The sequence below is a fragment of the Arvicanthis niloticus genome, chromosome 8, assembly GCF_011762505.2.
Source record: "Arvicanthis niloticus isolate mArvNil1 chromosome 8, mArvNil1.pat.X, whole genome shotgun sequence".
NCBI lineage: Eukaryota > Metazoa > Chordata > Mammalia > Rodentia > Muridae > Arvicanthis > Arvicanthis niloticus.
Window position 1 is genome coordinate 76,777,579 of NC_047665.1, and position 19,637 is coordinate 76,797,215.

General features: G+C 41.1%; 1 protein-coding gene across 2 annotated transcripts in view; it reads right to left on the reverse strand.

The window, feature by feature from the left end:
• Positions 1-19,637, reverse strand: part of Mpp7 (MAGUK p55 scaffold protein 7) — a 223,632-nt gene that overhangs the window by 15,331 nt on the left and 188,664 nt on the right. For both annotated transcript variants that reach the window (XM_034510726.2, XM_076939672.1), the window contains exon 13: positions 14,829-14,909. In XM_034510726.2, coding sequence (XP_034366617.1) covers positions 14,829-14,909 — 81 coding nt within the window. The remainder of the gene's footprint in view (positions 1-14,828; positions 14,910-19,637) is intronic.

Sequence of the window (19,637 nt, forward strand, 5' to 3'; positions counted from 1 at the left end):
AGGAACTTTCTGCTGAGTGTCTATGGCACCCTACAACTAGGCATACTTATGTATAGGTGAAAGGGGAGGATCCACTTACTGACATATGGCATGATCCCAACCAGGTATTTAATATGGAGAAGAGGGCATGTTTGTGTTTTTTCTGCAGGATGTTGAAGGAACATGGTGGCTACCAGACTGATGGGTGAGACATGCTAATGTCCAGACAAAGAATGATGCTGACCTGTGAGCTTGCTGAGTACCCTGACAATGGTGACTGGGAAGCTGGACATATGTTCCCGACCCACCATTGCTTACCTATACCCCTGATGGGACAAGCTGCCTTGCCTCAAGTTTTTAGACCATGTGGAACAGAGAATCAAAAAGGGAAGTTATAATGACTCTTGTATGTTTCTTAAAGGTAACCAGTTATTCAGACTCAATCACAGATTCATCTAGAAATCAATACAAAATTGGAAATAACAGTCTTCACTTGAAAGGCTTGTTCTGGACATTTTCAGAAACATATTTGGAAGTTAGCTGCAGTTCTCTATGATGTTAAGATAGCAAGAGATAAAGTTGGAATAGGATCTGGATTTCAAACAAGTGTTAGTACATGTGTTAAGGTTCTTTTAATTGTCAATTTATAATTACTTTTGTTTCTTCTATAGTATTTAATGTAAATTGCATTGATTGTACACTCCCTAATTGTGTTAGTGTGTTGAAACCTGGCATGTCTGTTACAGAGGTCTATCAACCAGCTCTTGTTTTATTGCCCTGAATATCACAGAACCTCGGTATTCAGACAGTTTGCAAGTACTGGAAGAAGTGAGTCAGACTTTAAGTAGAAGCAAGAGGGTAGTGGCCTTGATTATTGCTAGTATAACAGCTTAGATTACATTAATTGCTAGCACCACTGCTTCTGCAATTGTTTTGACACAAGAACTTAAGACAGCTATTTTTGTTAATCATTTAGCAAAAAATGTTACTGATGTGTTGATATATAAGAGGATTGATGCTCTTTATCCTATTCAAATTATTGGAAGGAAGGTCAGAATTTAAGAGTAAGAAGCCATCTGGAGTGTCATGCCAAATACCATTGGATTCATGTTAGTTCTAAAATTTACAGGGGTAGTCATTATAATTAGGAAAAAGTTTAAAGACACTTGCAGGGTATTTGGCAAAATTCTAACAACTCTTTGGATATTTTAACTTTGCATTGTGGATTATGAATTTAAAGAATACGGCTCTGCTGAGCATTGATACAGCAGATACTGCTGATAAAATTATCCATGGCCTGAGGTCAGTATTTCTATTTTGGTCAAGCTTCAAGAATGGCATATATAGCTTGATCATGATAGCCCTTTTTGTCCTGGGAATACTTTTATTCCTGCCCATCCTGTTAAAGCTTGTCTTTAACAACATCAATATGCTGGCAGCCAAATATATGGCTTGAAACTGAAAATAGACCTCCAGACAGAGTCATTAAATTAATAGGCTGGCAAGTCAAGGACAGGTAAGATTCTGCACAGAGCCTTACCAACCTAAGACAGAAATGCATTGCCTTTGATAATGCATATTCCATGATAGGTAAGGAAGGCATCCTTGTCAGAACTACCTAAGAAAGGCTCAGGCTTGTTTATGAAATAAAAAAGGGGGAGAGGCAGAGAGATTTTGGGGCTGTTTGGCAAGAATCTGACATGGGCCAAGGACAAGGAAATGGGCTGCTTGGCAGGAATATGACATTGGCCAAGGACAAGGAAGTGAGGCTTCAGGCAGGAATCTGATATTAGACTAGAACAAAGAAGCAATTTCAGGCAGAAATCTAAATCTTAAGTTAGAACAAAGAATTAATTTCAGGCAGGAATCTAAATATTAGGCTAGAACAAGGAAGTAAGCTTTAGACATGAAAATGACTTTGGGCTAGGGCAGAGAAGTATGCTCAGATTTTGTGGTCATCCTGATAAGCCCCAGTAATCATGGGAGTGTTCACTGAACTTTGTTTATTGCCTTGCTTGTTCTTTGACTATGTGTGTTTATTGCCTTGCTTGTTCCTTGACTATTTGCATCTATTGTATTGCTAGTTCCTCAACCTAAAACTGACCTTAATACTTGCATGTAATTAAAATGGTATAAAAAGCAAAAAGGAAGAGGGAGAGATGGGATAGGGGGTTCTAGGGAGGGAAAATGGGGAAAGAGGATGGCATCTGAAATGTAAATAAATAAAAAAATTAAGGAAAAAAACAAGAGATGGGGAGCCCACTCTAGAGTGGGGCTTGCTGGAGGCTGTGGAGCAACAGAAATGTGGTTGCTCAAGCTCAGCAAAAACCTCTCTGTGGAGGCTACACCTCCATAGGTAAAGGAGGGTGAGAGGCAGCTGCAGTGGGGCTCCTCTTCTGCTCTGCTCTAGACAGCTCCTTTACTTCCAAAACCATCAGCATCTTCAACTGAATAAGTAAAAAAAAAGTAAAAAAATAAAAGAAAAATAAAAACAGTAGAGACAAGTACTAAATCCTGGTCACTCAGCTTTTTCTAGTAACATCTGCACAATTATAACACGGCGTTAAAACCAGCAAACCCAATACCAATGAATTACAATTAGTTGAACTACAGAGTTCTATGTAATATTAAAAAACCAGACTAGGATAGAGAAAAGTTTATATACAAGTCTGATATGAATGTGTGTAGATATTACACAGACTAATGAAACCCCATGGATGAGCACACCCATATGTTCAGTACTTTAACAAGAAGCAGAACATTGAGAGCCCACAAATTCCACTTGAGTTGCCTTCTTAGCCCATGTCCACAGGTTCTCTAACCACACAGATTTTTATAGTTACTGAAGACATAACGCATATTCTCTTTCAGACCTGTTTCCTTCTGATACAGTAAGAACAGATGTTAGCTTTAAAAGGAGCTTAGGTTACAATGCAAGACTGGAATGGAAACACCAGGGAAGGTAAATAAGAGGGCTTGCAGCTGGATCTAAGATGACCACACTAAGCTAATATGAAAACAGGATGTGGGAAAACAGGAAGTTAGGATGATGGGGTCTGCTGGCTTCCACCTTCATGGTCCCCATCCAAGAAGCACATACAAGTCACCATTGGTCTTTTGCATATCTTTGCTTCTAATGCAGCTAATTATAATAAACTGAATTGTAAGTTAAGAACAGCTTCTAAGAAACCCCCATTTGTCCAAGAAAGGAGACAATCCCAGACAACCTTGCAGACGGGGAGCTAAATATTATGCAACTAAGAAAAACTGTGGCTCTATCTTGATAACCATGGTCATAGACAGTAAAATGGCCCATGCTAAAACTACAAGCTGGTCACATATTATAGGTCGGCTTTGAGGTCTCCTATGTTCAAGCTCTGCCTAGTGTGGAATCAAGTCCCCTTCTCCTGCCCGTGGATCAAAATGAACTCTTAGCTCCTTCTCCAGCAACACATCTGCCTGGATGCTGCCATGTTTCTAGCCATGATAATAATGGACTAAACATCTGAACCTGGAAGGTAGCCCCAATTAAATGTTGTCCTTTGTAAGAGTTGCCTTGGTCATGCTGTCTCTTCACAGCAATAAAACCCTAAGTAAGACATCATGTAAACATGAAAGAAAGCATACTTTAACTGTGTTAAGGTCAGAGAACAACGAGGCCTGAAGGTCAATAGGTTGTAATGCTCAGGGGTTACTGAATACTAGATAGCCAAAGCCATAAGCTAAGAAAGTTACCCCCTAATTGAGCAAGCAGCCTGAGTACAGCGTGCTATCTTCTTCCTGGGTTGGGTCAAGGGAACATGCACAGCGGGTAGAGCTACCTAAGAGGCTTGGCCCATGACATATTCAGAGAATTAACTAATCTTAACAGGAATTACCCCAGTCTTGCCCTTTTTCTACGATGAGCCGAATGAAAGGCTCTAGGCATGGAGCTCACTATTTTTTCCTCTCTATAAAGAGTTTTTCCTTCTTCCTCCTAAAAAAACATTTCACTAACATCAGGGACAAGACAAGGCTGCCCACTCTCTCCATATCTATTCAACATAGTACTCAAAGTTCTAGCTAGAACAATAAGACAACAACAGGAGATCAAGGGGATATAAGTTGGCAAAGAAATCAAGGTATCACTATTTGTTGATGATATGATAGTATACAGAAGCAACCCCAAAAGTTCTACCAGAGAATTCTACAGCTGACATACAACTTCAGCAGAGTGGCTGGATATAAAATTAATTCAAATATATCAGGAGCCTTCCTTTATACTAAAGATAAATGGGCTGAGAAAGAAAATAGGAACACAACACCCTTCACAATAGTCACAGATAATATCGAATATCTTGGGGTAGCTCTAACCTTTCAAATGAAAGATCTGTGTGACTGTGACAAGGATAGGTAAGATTAACATAGTAAAAATGGCAATTATATCAAAAGCAATGTACAGATTCAATGTAATCCCCATAAAATTCCAACTCAATTCTTCAAAGACATGAAAACAGAATTCTCAATTTCATATGGGAAAAAAAAAACCAGGATAGTGAAAACAAATCTTTTTTTTTTTTTTTTTTTTTTGGTTTTTTGAGACAGGGTTTCTCTGTGTAGTCCTGGCTGTCCTGGAACTCACTCTGTAGACCAGGCTGGCCTTGAACTCAGAAATCTGCCTGCCTCTGCCCCCCAAGTGCTGGGATTAAAGGCATGTGCCACCACTGCCTGGCAGTGAAAATTCATAACAAGAAAATAACTTCTGGGGGAATCACTATCCATGACCTCAAGCTATACTACTTCAAAGCAATAGTGATAAAAACAGCATGGTATTGGTACAAAGACAGACAGGTTGATTAACGGAATAGAATTGAAGACCCAGAAATAAAACCACACACTTATGGACACTTGATCTTTGACAAAGAAGCCAAAAATATACAATGGGAAAAAAAAGAAAACATGTTCTATAAATGGTGCTGGTCTGTCAATCTGTATGTAGAAAATTGAAAATAAATCCATATTTGTCACCTTGCACACAGCTCAAGTCCAAGTGGATCAAGGACCTCAACATAAAAACCAGACACACTGAATATAATAGAAGAGAAAGTGGGAAAGAGCATTAAACTCATTGGCATGGAGGTGGGGATATTTCCTAAACAGAACTCCAATGGCTCAGACTCTAAGATCAAGAATTGATCAATGGGACCTCATGAAACTGAAATGCATCTGTAAGGCAAAGGACATAGTCATAGGACAAATTGGCAACCTACAGACTTGAAAAAAATCTTCACTAATGCCACGTTTGATAGAGGGCTAATATCCAAAATATAACCTCCAAAAAAAACTAAACAGCAAAATCAAAAAATAGTATATAGAACTAAAAAGAGAACTCACAACAGAGGAATCTTGAGTGGCCAAGAAGCACTAAAAGAAATGTTTAAAGTCCTTAGTGATCAGGGAAATGCATATCAAAAAAGACCCTGAAATTCCACTTTGCACTAATCAGAATGCTAAGATAAAAAACTCAGGCAACAGCACATGCTGGCAAGGATGTAGAAAAGGAGGAACACACCTCCGTTGCTGGTGGGATTGCAAACTGGTTCAACCACTCTGGAAATTAATCTGAAAGCTCCTCAGAAAACTGGAAATAGGTCTATCTGAAAACCCAGCTATACCACTCCTGGACATATACCCAAAAGATGCCCCACAAAGTTATAGGGGCACATGCTCCACTATGTTCATAGCAGCCTTATTTGTGATAAGCAGAAGCTGGAAACAACCCAGATGTCCCACAATGGAAGAATGAATACAGAAAATGTGGTTCATTTACACAATGGAATACTATTCAACAATTAGAACGAGGACATCATGAGTTTTGCAGGCAAATGTATGGAACTAGAAAATATCATCCTGAGTGAGGTAACCCAGTCACAAAAGAATACACATGGTATGTACTCACTAGTAAGTGGATATTAACCAATAAGTATAGAATAAGTAGGATACAATCCACAGAACTGAAGAAGGTTAACAAGGCAAAAGTGTTCAAGTGGGAATGCTTCAATTCTACTTGGGAGGGAAAAGAAAGCTGAGAGGAGAGGGAGGGAGGGAGGGAGGGAGGGAACTGGATTGGAGAGTGGAGGTGGAGGAGCAGGGGAAATGGAGGACCTGACCAGGTATTGAAGTAACCAGGAAGTGAAGCCTCAAGGGTCAGCAGAATGAATGAATATATACAACCTCAGATAGTGGGAGGTGGGAGGACCCTCAAGAATGTACCAGAGACCTGGGAAGTAAGAGAATCTCAAGACTCAAAGGGAGGAACCTTAGATGAAATGCCCTACAGTGGGGAGAGGGAACTTGTAGAATCCACCTCTAGTAGAAAGACAGGGCATCAAGTGGAGGGATGGAGTTGCCATCCCACAGTAAAAAACTATGACTCAGAATTGTTGCTGTCTAAAAGAACTGCAGGGACAAAAGTGGAGAAGAGACTGAGGGAAAGGAGGTCCAGTGACTGGCCCAAATTGGGGCCAATCTCAAGGTTAACAAGGCAAAAGTGTCCAAGTGAGCAGTCCAAAGTGTCAAGGGGAGGCTTCAAGGCCTGACACCATTACTGATGCTATGATGTACTTTCAGACAGGAGCCTAGTATGGCTGCCCTCTGAGAGCCCCAACAAGCAGCTAACTGAGATAGAAGCAGATACTTAGACACAACCAAGTCAGGGATCCCTGTGGTTGAAATAGGGAAAAGCTGGAAGAAGCTGATGAGTAGGGCAACCCCATAGGAAGACCAGCAGTCTCAACAAACCTGGATCTCTGAGATCTCTTAGACACTGAGCCACCAACCAGGCAGCATACACCAGCTGGACTGAGGGCCCTGACACATACAGAGCAGAGACTGCCTAGTCTGGCCTCAGTGAGAGAAGATACACCTAGCCCTTGAGTTTTGAGGCCCCAGGGAATGGAGAGTCCTTGCTGAGTGTGGAGTTGTGGGGACATCCTCTTGGAGATGGGGGAGGAGGAATGGCATGAGGAACTGTCGGAGGGTGGACCAGGAGGGGGATAACAACTTGACTGTCAAAAAAGATTAAAGATGATAATAAAAAGAGAGTTAGGTAAAACGTTAAGGCCCAAATAACTTTTATCTGCCATTAATAGGAAACTTTCTCATATGTTTCTGGTGTTACTAGAAAATTTTCTAATACTAAGATAGATTTTGTATTTGGTTATGTTCTATGCCCTTGGAAACCAAACATGATAAAAGTCAGTAGAACTGTTTTATATAGTTATCCATAATAAGCTTGGACCTGAACCAATCACCTAACCAACAACTTCCCTGAATCTATATATAAGCTTTTATGGTATTTGCCTTTATAAGCTGCCCCTGAGATAGACCTCACAAGAAAGACATCTGCACCAATATAAGAAACTATTTGAAATAAGACTTCCATTTTCAGGAGTGGCCCAATAAAGTGTAAGTTCCCAAGATCTCCCTCAGAACTTACATCCTACTTGGGAGAAAGTGAAATATGCATGGGTAACTGACATCCTGGTTGGCAAGAGAAGACATGAATGTTAGCCTGGGTAAGTCCCATGCTGGTAGACAAATTAGGACATGAATATTAGACAAGGCAAGTCCCTTGTCACAGTTAAATACCCTAACCAATGGGAGCAGGATAAATGTACAACAAAAACATGTTCCCACAGAAATCCCCCATCCCTAAATCCTGATTGGTGAAATAACTTGGCACAGATATTTGTGAATTTTAGGCTGAAAAACAACGCTGTAGAATCTTAACTCAAGGTCATGATCTAGTTCCTGAATCTGGACTATGGCCCTGGTAGACCAATTCTGGGGCGTATGCTCAACAAACTACCTCTCTCTGACAGAAAAAAAAAAATGTTTTTCAACCCAAAATTTATCCTGTCTACAAGAAATGCAGAGATTGGAGATGGAGTAGAGACTGAGAGAATAGCCAACCAATAAACAGTCCAACTTGAGACCCACCCCATAGACAAGCATCAATCCCTAACACTATTAAAGATACTCTGTTATGCTTTCAGACAGTTCTCTGAGAGGCTCTACCTAGAAGCTGACTCAGATAGATACAAACAACCACAGCTGAACAGTGGATGGAGCCTGGGGACTCTTATGGATGAATAGGAGGAAGGACTGTGGGCCCTAAAGGCAATAGGGACTCCACAGGAAAACCAACAGAATCAACTAACCTGGTCCCTTGGGGTTCTCAGAGACCGAATCACCAACCAAAGAACATACATGGACTGGACCTAGGCCTCCCCACACATATGTAGCAGACATGCAGCTTGGTCTTCATGTGGGACCCAAATAACTGGAATGGGCACTATCCCAAAAGCTTTTACCTGTACAGGGAATATGTTTTTCTAGCTGGGCTGCCTTGTCTGGCCTCAGTGGGAGAGGAAACATCTAGCCTTGGAGAGACTTAAAGTGCTAGGGTAGGGAGATACCCAGAGGATCCCACCCACTCAGAGGAAAAGGGGGGGATGACTGGGAGGGGACAGTGAACAGGATGTAAAGTGATTAGGTAAAAATAAAATAAACAACAATAGCAACAAAACCCCAAAACCAACAAACACCACATTCTCACTTTTTAAAAAATTTTCTTTCATACAATATGTTTTCCATTTGCTTCTTTTCGTGTGTCTGTCTTTAGTAACAATGACAATGAACTAAAAAGACTCAGGTCTTCTTGTAGTGACTAGTACATGTCTGGCACCTGGGCTAAGAAGCTCCACACTCCCAAGATCTGCTTCTTTCTTTGTCCATAGAGTCTTTATGCAATGAACTCAGCACAGGGAGTCACAGACGTATCCATCTGTATTCTAGCATCTACTATGTAAATGAGCCATGATTTGCCAATCTACTCATTATTGGTGGCTTCTGGGTAGTTTTCAGCTTCAGACACTTAGGAAGAATGTTTATAAGAATATCAGAGTACTCCTTCTGGTCTGTGCCTGAGCACTGAGCAGATCTTGAGCTTCAGCTCTGCACCCACTCCCACAAAACCCAGAGGAATCGGGATTCCGAGGAGCTCCAACCCTTGCAGGATCTTAGGTAAGAAGGTAGCATCACTCGCCCCAAACAGGAAGTAACTGGGACCCACAAGGCCCCAGGAACTCACTCCTGGCCAGGGACACCGGTTCCTTCTGGTCTGCGCTTAAGCACTGAGCAGATCTTGATCTTCAGCTCTGCACCCAATCCCACAAAACCCAGAGGGGGCCGAACTCCCAGGAACTCTAACACACTCACGAACACAGGATCTAGGATCACTGGATCTCAGGAGATTGGTCACACCAGGATTTCAGGATCCCAGAGGCAACATGACTCCCAGGAGGTCTTACACCTAGGATCTCAGGATCACAGGATTTCAGAGATAGCTGGAGTCTAAGGAGATCTGACACAACCAACATAACAGGAAAAGACAGGCATCAGACAGAGACAGTGAGTGCAGGTAGCACTAAAGATAACCAGATGGTGAAAGGCAAGTGCAAGAACATAGGCATCAGCAACCCAGGGTACTTGGCATCATCAGAACCTAGTTCTCCCACCATATAGCAAGTCCCGAATACCTCATCACACTGGAAAAGCAAGATGCAGATTTAAAATCACTTCTCATGATGATGATAAAGGACTTTAAGAAGGACATAAATAACACTCAAAGAAATTGAAGAGAGCACAGTTAAACAGGTAGAAGCCCTTAAAGAGGAAACACAAAAATCCTTAAAGAATTACAAGAAAACACAAACAAGCAGAGGAAAAAATTGAACAAAACCATCCAGGACATAAAAATGGAAACAGAAACAATGAAGAAATCAAAAAGGGAGACTACCTTGGAGATATAAAACCTAGGAAAGAGATCAGGAGTCATAGATGCAAGTATCACCAACAGAATAAAAGAGATAGAAGAGAGAATCTCATGTGCAGAAGATACCATAGAAAATATTGACACAACTGTCAAAGAAAATGCAAAATGCAAAAAGCTCCTAACCCAAAACATCCAGGAAATCCAGGACACAATGAGAAGACCAAACCTAAGGATAATAGGTATAGATGAGGGTGAAGACTCCCAACTTAAAGGGCCAGTAAATATCTTCAACAAAATTATAGAAGAAAACTTCCCTAACCTAAAGAAAGAGATGTCCATAAACATCCAAGAAGCCTACAGAACTGCAAATAGACTAAAACAGAAAAGAAATACCTCCTGTCACATAATAATCAAAACACCAAATACATGAAACAAAGAATATTAAAAGCAGTAAGAGAAAAAGATCGAGTAACATATAAAGGCAGACCTATCAGAATTAGACCAGACTTGTCACCAGAAACTATAAAAGCCATAAGGTCCTGGACAGATGTCATACAGACCCTAAGAGAATACAAATGCCAGCACAGGCTAGTGTACCCAGCAAAACTCTCAATTACCATAGACGGAGAAAACAAGATATTCCATGACAAAAAACAAATTTATACAATATCTTCCCACAAATCCAGCCCTACAAAGGATAATACATGGAAAACTCCAATACAAGGAGGGAAATTATACCCTAGAAAGAGCAAGAAAATAATCTACTTCCAACAAATCCAAAAGAAGATAGAAACACAAACATAATTCCACCTCTAATAACAAAAACAATAGGAAACAACAATCATCTTTCCTTAATATCTCTTAACATCAATGGAATCAATTCCCCAATAAAAAGACATAGACTAACAGAGTAGGTACCTAAACAGGACACAGAGTTTTGCTGCTTACAGGAAATACACCTCAGTGACAAAGACAGAAACTTATCTTACAGTAAAAGGCTAGAAAACAATTTTTCAAGCAAATGGTCCTAAGAAACAAGTTGGAATATTGAATAAAATCGATTTTCAACTTAAAGCTATCAAAAAAGATAAGGAAGGACACTTCATACTTGTCAAAGGAAAAGTCAACCAAGATGAACTCTCAATTCTGAACATCTATCCTCCAAATGCAAGGGCACCCACATTCATAAAAGAAACCTTACTAAAGCTCAAAGCACACATTGCATCTAACACAATAATAATGGAGACTTCAACACCCCACTCTCAGAAATGAACAGACAGATCCTGGAAACAGAAACTAAACAGAGACACAGTGAAACTAAGAGAAGTTATAAACCAAATAAATTTAACACATATCTACAGAACATTCCATCCCAAAACAAAAGAATATACCTTCTTCTCTGAACCTCATGTTACCTTCTCCAAAACTGACCATATAATTGATCACAAAACAGAGCTCAACAAATACAAGAAAATTGAAAAAATCCCATGCATACTATCAGATAACCATGGATTATGGAAGACTGGTCTTCAGTAATGACAAAAACAATGGAAAGCTCACATACAAGTGGAAACTGAAGAATGTTCTACTCAATGATAACTTGGTCAGGGAAAAATATAAAGAAGTTAAAGACTTTCTAGAATTTAATGAAAATGAAGAGCACATCATACCAAAACTTATAGGCCACAATGAAAGCAGTGCTAAGAGGAAAACTCATAGTTCTAAGAGCCTACAGAAAGAAACTAGAGCGAGTATACACTAGCAGCTTGATAACACACCTGCAATCTCTAGAACAAAAAGAAGCAAACACACCAAGAAGGAGTAGATGGCAGAAACAATCAAACTCAGGGATGACCAGGTATGTAATATGGAGAAGAGGGCATGTTGGTGATTTTTCTTTAGGATGCTGAAGGAGCATGGTGGCTGCCAGAATGATTGGTGAGACATGCTGATGCTGAGACAAAGAATGATGCTGACCTGTGAGCTTGCTGAGTGCCCTGACAAGGATGACTGGGGAGCTGTATTAAACATGACCCACCTTTGCTTGCCTATATCCCAGATGGGACAAGCTGCCTTGCCTCAAGTTTTTAGACCTTGTGGGACATAGAATCAAAAAGAGAAGTTATAATGACTCTTGTATTTTTCTTAAAGGTGACTAGCTATTCGGACTCAATCACAGACTGGTCTAGAAATCAATACAAAATTGGAAATAACAGTCTTCATTTGAAAGGATAGAGGATTAATTGGGTGTGTGTGTGGGGGGAGTGGGGAAAGGGGATAACATCTGAAATGTAAATGAATAAAATATTGAATAAAAAATATCAGAGTACATGTCTTTTGATGACCTCACACAGTTCCATTGGGTGTAAAATTAAATTTGTGGCTCCTACTGTATTTGAGAAGTTTTATAGTACTTAGTTTTCTAAAGTGTTAGCTTGAGCTTCCATGAATGCACATGAGATAGCTCCATGTTGTAGGGGGTTGGTCTGCTGGTTTGCATTCAAATGCTAAATACTGGCCTCCAAGAGCTGGTTGAACACAGCTGGAAAATAGCCAGACTAGTGTAAAAAAATAGATTTGGGGGCAATTGCCTAGTAATTGTGCTTAAAGCTCATTAAACAAGTCAATATGACTATTCTCATTTATCGGGGGGCTGGATGGGTCATATTAAAAACTAATAATAGAGTTATTAAATTGCCTTACAGCAACACCATTTCTCTTATCTACAGATTCTAATGGATATTTAATGTATGTTTTAGAAAATAAAATTACAGAAGTATGTATCAAATAGAATACTACTATAATCAAAATAAAAAGCTTTCTCTAAAATTACAGGGTTTGCTCAAAGTATTCTGCAAAGCAATACAATTGGAAATTGCAAAACTGATCTTGAAATATGTTCCTCTTGAATTAACTAGGACACTGAGCCACTGCGCCTGCTCAACACTTCTGACACCACGGATCACTGGGGAGGCGTTCTATAAATACAGAACTCAGATACGGTTCCCTATGAGCCTGAGAGGGATCTTACCAAGCCTGGGAAACACTCTGAATAGGAGTCTAGGTATTGACATGTTTACAAGTGAATCTTGTTTAAAAGCAGGAAGTAACAACAATGAAGGACTGTTTGGTGAGTCTAAACCTTGCAACTTTCCTGTTTTTTTTTTTGTTTTTTTTTTTTTTTTTTCTTTTCCCCGTGATATGATCTTAGTGTCTGGCAAAACTTAGGCCCAAGTGCCATGTTTTAAAATTCTCAGTAACACTACAACTATCACAGCAGACCATATCGAACACACATATTTCCTGGGCTACAGTAGTTTGAAAGGACAGTTCTTTACAGGAGGTAATGAGATCTGTCTAGCTTTGAGCATGAAGTGTCCTTACAGGCTTATGTTCTGCTACTCCACAGCTGGCAGGGCCATCTTTGGAGGTTGTGAAACCTTCAGGAGATGAGATTACTAGGGGGGAGACTTTGAAAGTCTAGGCTGGCCTCCAGTTCTGGCTTTGCTCTCCGATCGCTTCCTGGTTCAAATGCAAGTCTCAGCCACACAAGACCACTGCCATGCCTTCCCCACCAGGATGGAATCAATTTCTTTTCTCCCTGAGGTTGGTACTATCAGGTACTGTGTTTACACTGAACAAAAGCAAGTCTTTGAAGAAGCAAGGTCATAAAACCTGCTTCCAAGTCCGAGTGAATCAACCTTTCTATCGAGTTCCTCTTTCCACTGAAGCATCCTTTCTACCCTGTTCTTCCTCTCGGTGAAGCATTGTTTCTACTCTGTTCCTCTTCTCAGTGAAGCATTGTCTCTACCCAGTTCCTCCTCTGTGAATTGGAGAAAACACAACCCATTCTCTGCTGTTGGATAGAGAGTTATATAAATCAGGACAAATGAAGAAGATGACACAGCAGGAAAATGATGATTCTGTTTCCCCCTTGTAATCTATTTGGAACCTTCTAGGTTTCTCCTGCAATCATGCACCTGATAAGGTTAGAAACTGTTCGGTAAAATTTTCTAATTATTTGTATACTGGAATCCAACATCTGTTAAGAGAAGGGAATTAAATTTAAAAAAAAAAAAAAAAATCCCACCCCTGCACCATTCCACATGTTTCTTTCCTTTCATCTGGGTGGTTGGAAACCAGAAGTCCCCTTACTTACAGCTACAAGTGATTACAAACAGTAATTTGGAAAAATGTAGTAACAAGAAGTAACTGGAGGTAGCAGAACACTATAATTTAAAACTACAGTTGAACTCTTCCAAAACTAGAGAACATTGCTAAGGGCAATATACAAATGATTTTTTTCTTAAATGCAGCACTAAAACCACTTGAAAAAGCCAACCTTTCTCCATGGCTGTTCAGACGGCTTGCTAACATCAACATATTAAGTAGTCAAAAGCCATTTATTCTGGAGATCACGATGTTTCAAGTATCATATTTCATTTGTAAAAATGCATATAAAAACCATTTTTATAAAAATAGATCTAATTCTGTGTACCCAAGAGAAACCTACCATATTTGGCCTATTAAACTATGGAAGGCCCATTTCAAATGCTACCTGCCAATTACTACATATAAAAGATAATTAAGAAACATTGGTGCTCTGAGAAGTCTCTTCCAGCTCTCTGTGGTTTAGTCTTTCTAATCATAAAACTCGTTTTAAAAAAAAAAAAACTCTGGAAAATACTAGCACTTACTTGGGGGAACAGAACAGTAAGATTGTTTTATTTAGAATATAATTTGTAACTATAAGTTGGTGTCATCTGTGCATTAAAAGTCACCACAAAAATCTCCAGTAGGTAAGCTGAAATAAAAAAAAATAACCTGCCAATCATCTGTGCAGTATGGGGGATTCTTGAATCTCTGCTGGCCCAGTTCCCTCTCTAAATGTGATATCACTATGTGCTGTACATGGTTGAGGTGACCTAGGGGAGGAATCGTGAGAACAGTAATCAGCACTACGTAAGCTTCCTAGGCTGCTGTGAACATTTACTAATGTCCTCGGAGAACCACCAAGTGCCAGAGAACTCACGGGGAACTGTCACACCATAGTGCTGTGTGTCACTGATCAAAAGCTTCCGCTTCAGCTCATTCAGCCCGACTCCGACAGGACCTGAAACAGAAGGCAGCAGAGACTGAGCGTGGGAGTCTAATCCATTGTTTCTAGAAGTCTAGTTAAGCTAGACATATGAGAAGGACTGGCTTTCTAGAGTTGCTTCAAAAAAGTTTATATGCTTACCTTTTTCCCCCCAGAAAACTTAAAATATAGCATACTAAATAATGGCTGACTATATTAACCAATTAATCCATGTACCATCACCTAAAATTGGGCTGAACAGTCCTGAACGATCACTTTGTTCTTAAAATATTTTTTAGATTCCAATAAAAGAAAATTATTGGCTAGAGATTTTTTTAGCCAAGAAAATTTCAGGCTAGAGAACCTGAAAGCTGCCACAGGCCTTAATGCACTTAAATCAACCAAATGCACACACACGGGACATATAATGAGCAAGACAAACGGCATGTGCCATGACAACGAAAGATGGCAGATGCACACTACAGTTAAAGAAAACGGCTAGTCAAGGTGGCGATTGGAAGTAAACAATCAAACTGCCCAAAGAGTGGCTGTGAACACTATCTTGGACCCAAAGGTCAGGAAGTGTCAGTTGCACAGCTGGCATCCCTTCCTTGTGCTTGGGGTCTACTGTACAGAGACACAGTTAGAGTGGAGGCCCCACAACCAGCTTCCCAACTTGCTCCTATCCAAACTTCTCCTTCTAGGATACTGGAGGTGACCTCCTGTCCCACCCCTGCTCCACCCCCACTTCACCCCCAACCATCTCCGTCCCAGGAAGATCAAGTGCACTCTCGGGAGTGCATTGCAAAGCTCCAGAACTCAGTATGGGACAGGAATTGTCTGAGTATTCCTCTGCCTTCCTCTTTCTCCTCTGTGGGCAAAAAGACTTGTAAAAAAAAAAAGGATACTGATGAGCTTGCAGGCATACAGAGACGAGGCCAGCCAAGTGGGAACTCAGAGTTAAGGGGATGGTGGGAGGGGAGGGGAAGGGGAGGGCTGGGTACCATACCTTCCTTCTCACTGGCACTTCTGCCTTCACCCTGCCCCATGACCGCCCTCTACCTTTACTGCAAGGCTGTCAGGAGCCTGTCTCTCTGTCAATGTTCCTTTGTTCTCTAAGACTCCATGAGAACTCAATGATATGCTCAAGTGACATTCAGTTACTATAACTTACTAGAACATACAGTTCCTCTCTCCAAATTATTATGCTTCCCTAGGACCAGCAAAACAACAACAACAAAAAAAAAGAATGTAATTTCTAACAACACAACTTTCGCATGACCAGAAGGAAAACATACAACTAAGTCAGATGTCTGCATCCACTTAGTAGCTCAGATTTAAGAGCTCCAGAACTACAGTGTACAAACAATCGCAGAAACAAAAGGCCCACAGGTACAGGTGGAGTAAACACCAGCATTTGGATAGAAACCATGACCAAGTTTACCTGAACATGGAGTGTCATGGGTCTGCTACAGGGGTGACCTGCTTAAAGTTATGTTAACGGCTTGGATGGCAGCTCACATGACTGGATCACGAGGGCTCTGGCTTGGTCAATGGCTGAATGGTGGAGCCCACGTAGGAAGGCATACCTTGAGCTTGGAGCCTCCCTCCATTTCATTCTGTCTTTTGGCCACCATGATTTGGCCAGCATCCTCCCACCTACCATGCCCTTCCACTCTGGTGCTTTCGAATTGCCAGGAGCCTCCCAGCAATGGGGTCAGCAGGCCATGCCTGGCACCACTTAAACAGTGAGCCCCGCTAATCATTTTAAGCTGTTTACTCAGGCATTTGTTTTTAGTGACAAAGGTGACTAACATAATGAGAAAGAGGGAGGTGACCTTAACTGACAAAAAGACAACAGGTCAAGTGAAGCAAAGTGAGATAATAGAAGCAACTGGGCTTGACCTTACAAGCAGCAGAACATCATTAACCTGAGCAATGGATGCACATCCAATGCCACAGAAGGCTGGGTTCCAGCCCTACCTTAACTTCTGGAGTACCAAGTTCATGGTCTCCTATACTTTCCCACTTCAAAAGACTTACCACACTAATTACATATGCCTGCTTACTTCCTGTGATCCCCTAACAGACTGTGAGGTCTGTGAATACAGAGACATCTCCTGCCTCACTCATCTACTATTTCCACAGCTAGCAAATCACAGGCACTTGTGTTGATTTTGTGTTACCAGAGCTAGAGCCCAGGGTCTCACACATGCTAGGCAAGTGTGCTACCAGCATGCCTTATCGTCAGGGCCTAGATCATTCATTTAAATTTCATGCAATGTATGGTACCAGGGGGGTAAAACATGAGTGAACTATGGGCAGTGAAATGGAGGTTAAACAGCACCTGCACCTATGCAATGTATGGTACCAGGGGGGTAAAACATGAGTGAACTATGGGCAGTGAAATGGAGGTTAAACAGCACCTGCACCTACGTCACTTGGACATGGTGGTCAGATTCAGAGACACACTGAATGTGACTCACTCTTCAGCAAAAGCACAACAGGTGATGGGTGCCATTAGGTGCAGTAAGTTCCAGGAACGCTAGTTCCCTGCATTCTGATAAGGGTCACAGCACACTAAGGAAGGGAGGGCTGAGATTTCTGTGTGTATATGCAGAGATAAAACCTGATATTAGGAGAAGCTCTTTATGGAGAAGGGCAAGCAGACGGGCACTCTGAAGGTGTCTCTAAAACCACATGAGGACTGTGAATTCCATCTATCTTAAGGTACAACAATAAGATAAGTATATTCTTGAAAAGAAACAAGAAAAAGGCATTTCAATGAGATACTATTGTGTGTACAGATGAAGTGAACCTAGCTACTTATGCCCCACCAAAGTACTCCAAACACTAAAGCATAAAGGGCCTACTCCATAAAAGAAAGTGGTGGAAATTTGATTTTTTCCCCCATGCCTCCCAGTCCTGAAGTCCTTCCTAAAAGGAAAGACTCTTTAAGGAGAAACAGAAGTCTCTTATTTCATACTCTATCCAAATCACAAGCAAACAAAGAACAACAAATACCCCTCACCCCCAGCCTCTAAGACCAATGATTTATTTTAACTCAGAAGAAAAAACTATATGGCTGACTTAGTAGGGAAAGCTATGACAAGCCTAGGATGGCACCCTCAACTGCCAATCACACTTGCTTTCAGTCCCACCTGACAGCTAAGGGTGTCACCCTCACAAACCAGCTGCACTACGCAGCCACGAAGTCATGCCCACTCACACTAGGCATGAACAGAGGAAAAAATTTTGTCTGAATTTCCTCAGATTTAGATTCTTCTAGACTGTGACCTGCAGAGGTAGACTTAGTCTCACGAAACATCCAAAGGAAGGGCAGAATTTCAAATTACCTTTATTTATAAAACATGCTCATCGGATGCGCACGAGGCAACTTCCCTGTGGGACTTCTGCTCACTCTGCACCCATGCTGGGGAAGAATGTCAGTCTCTTATTGACTCCAAAAAATAAAAACAGAAACAAAACCCACATTCACATCTGTGGCCCATAACCCTGCTCATGAGCAGGTACAATCACATCAGTGTTAACTTTATATTTAGAACGCATGATCTATGTTCAGGCAACGGAGGGATGTGAACACTCATACACAGGCCTCTGCAAAGATGCACTGTCTCCTTCAGCACGTAAACCTTTACCAAACTTGGTGAAATGTGCTTATTTGTACATAAGTAGATGGCTTTATAGTTTGCTTTCAATGGTTCTTGTTAATGATAAGGTGGATGGAGGTTTGTGCTGATACTCTACAGCTCACAGGGCTTTGGTTTGATGGGGACTCTAATTGGGGAGGGGGTGGCATTCAGCAGCAGGCATCTGTAACACAGGTCATCAGGAACCCTCAACACATCTCTCAAAGTATCACGCCCTATTACAGAGAAGAAAACTAACACAAGAGACCAGATGTCTTTCTAAAGGGTGGACTTGCCATGTGGCTCCCAGGTTATTCTAAAGCTCCTATGACTTGCAAGTCTACATTTCCCAACTCCGTCTACACATTCATCAAAACAACATAGAGGAAACAGGAAGTCAGGTTCTGTGCTGCCTACAGCAATGGCTTCCGGTGGTGTCCTGGGCTTCTTCAGGCCTTCCTAGAACCCATACATTCAACAGTGATTGTTTAAGCTTGCAGCTAAGAAAACTGGCACAGGCAATATCTGCTGACCTCTCAACAAACATTCCAAGGACACAGTGAGACACTCTGGGAAGGCGAAAAGAACCTTAAGTGTGTAGCAAACCTGGACAGCCTGGATGCACATCAGGACACAGCTCTTCCAACTTTTTTCACTTAGGATTAAGGAAAATCAAACACGGCGATGATGCCAGTAAAAGCCCTGAAGCTCACTGAGCTCAGTTTAGTTCACTAATTTGGAATTGAAACAGTAAACTGAGGCTGATGCACTTACTAGTTCTAAAAAGAAAAAGAGTGTTCACAATCAAACCAGAAACACTATTCTCCAGATGATTCTGAATAGAAACAGTCTTTCTCAGAGGGAAGACCAAGGTTCACAGAATTAGGGGATGTCACGAAACGGAAAAGCCCCAGGAAGCCCAGAAAGTTGTACAATTCATAGTCCCCCCCTGTTAGATAAGCAGTACAGAATGGCTGTAGGGAGGAAACTCCCGATGGAGCGGTCTGAGAGCTCCAGGGACCAAGCCTTCCTACTTCATCATTCCTGCATCATCAGTGATGCAGCTGACTCAAGACACCTATTCCCTTGTAAATAACACTAATAAACTCACTGG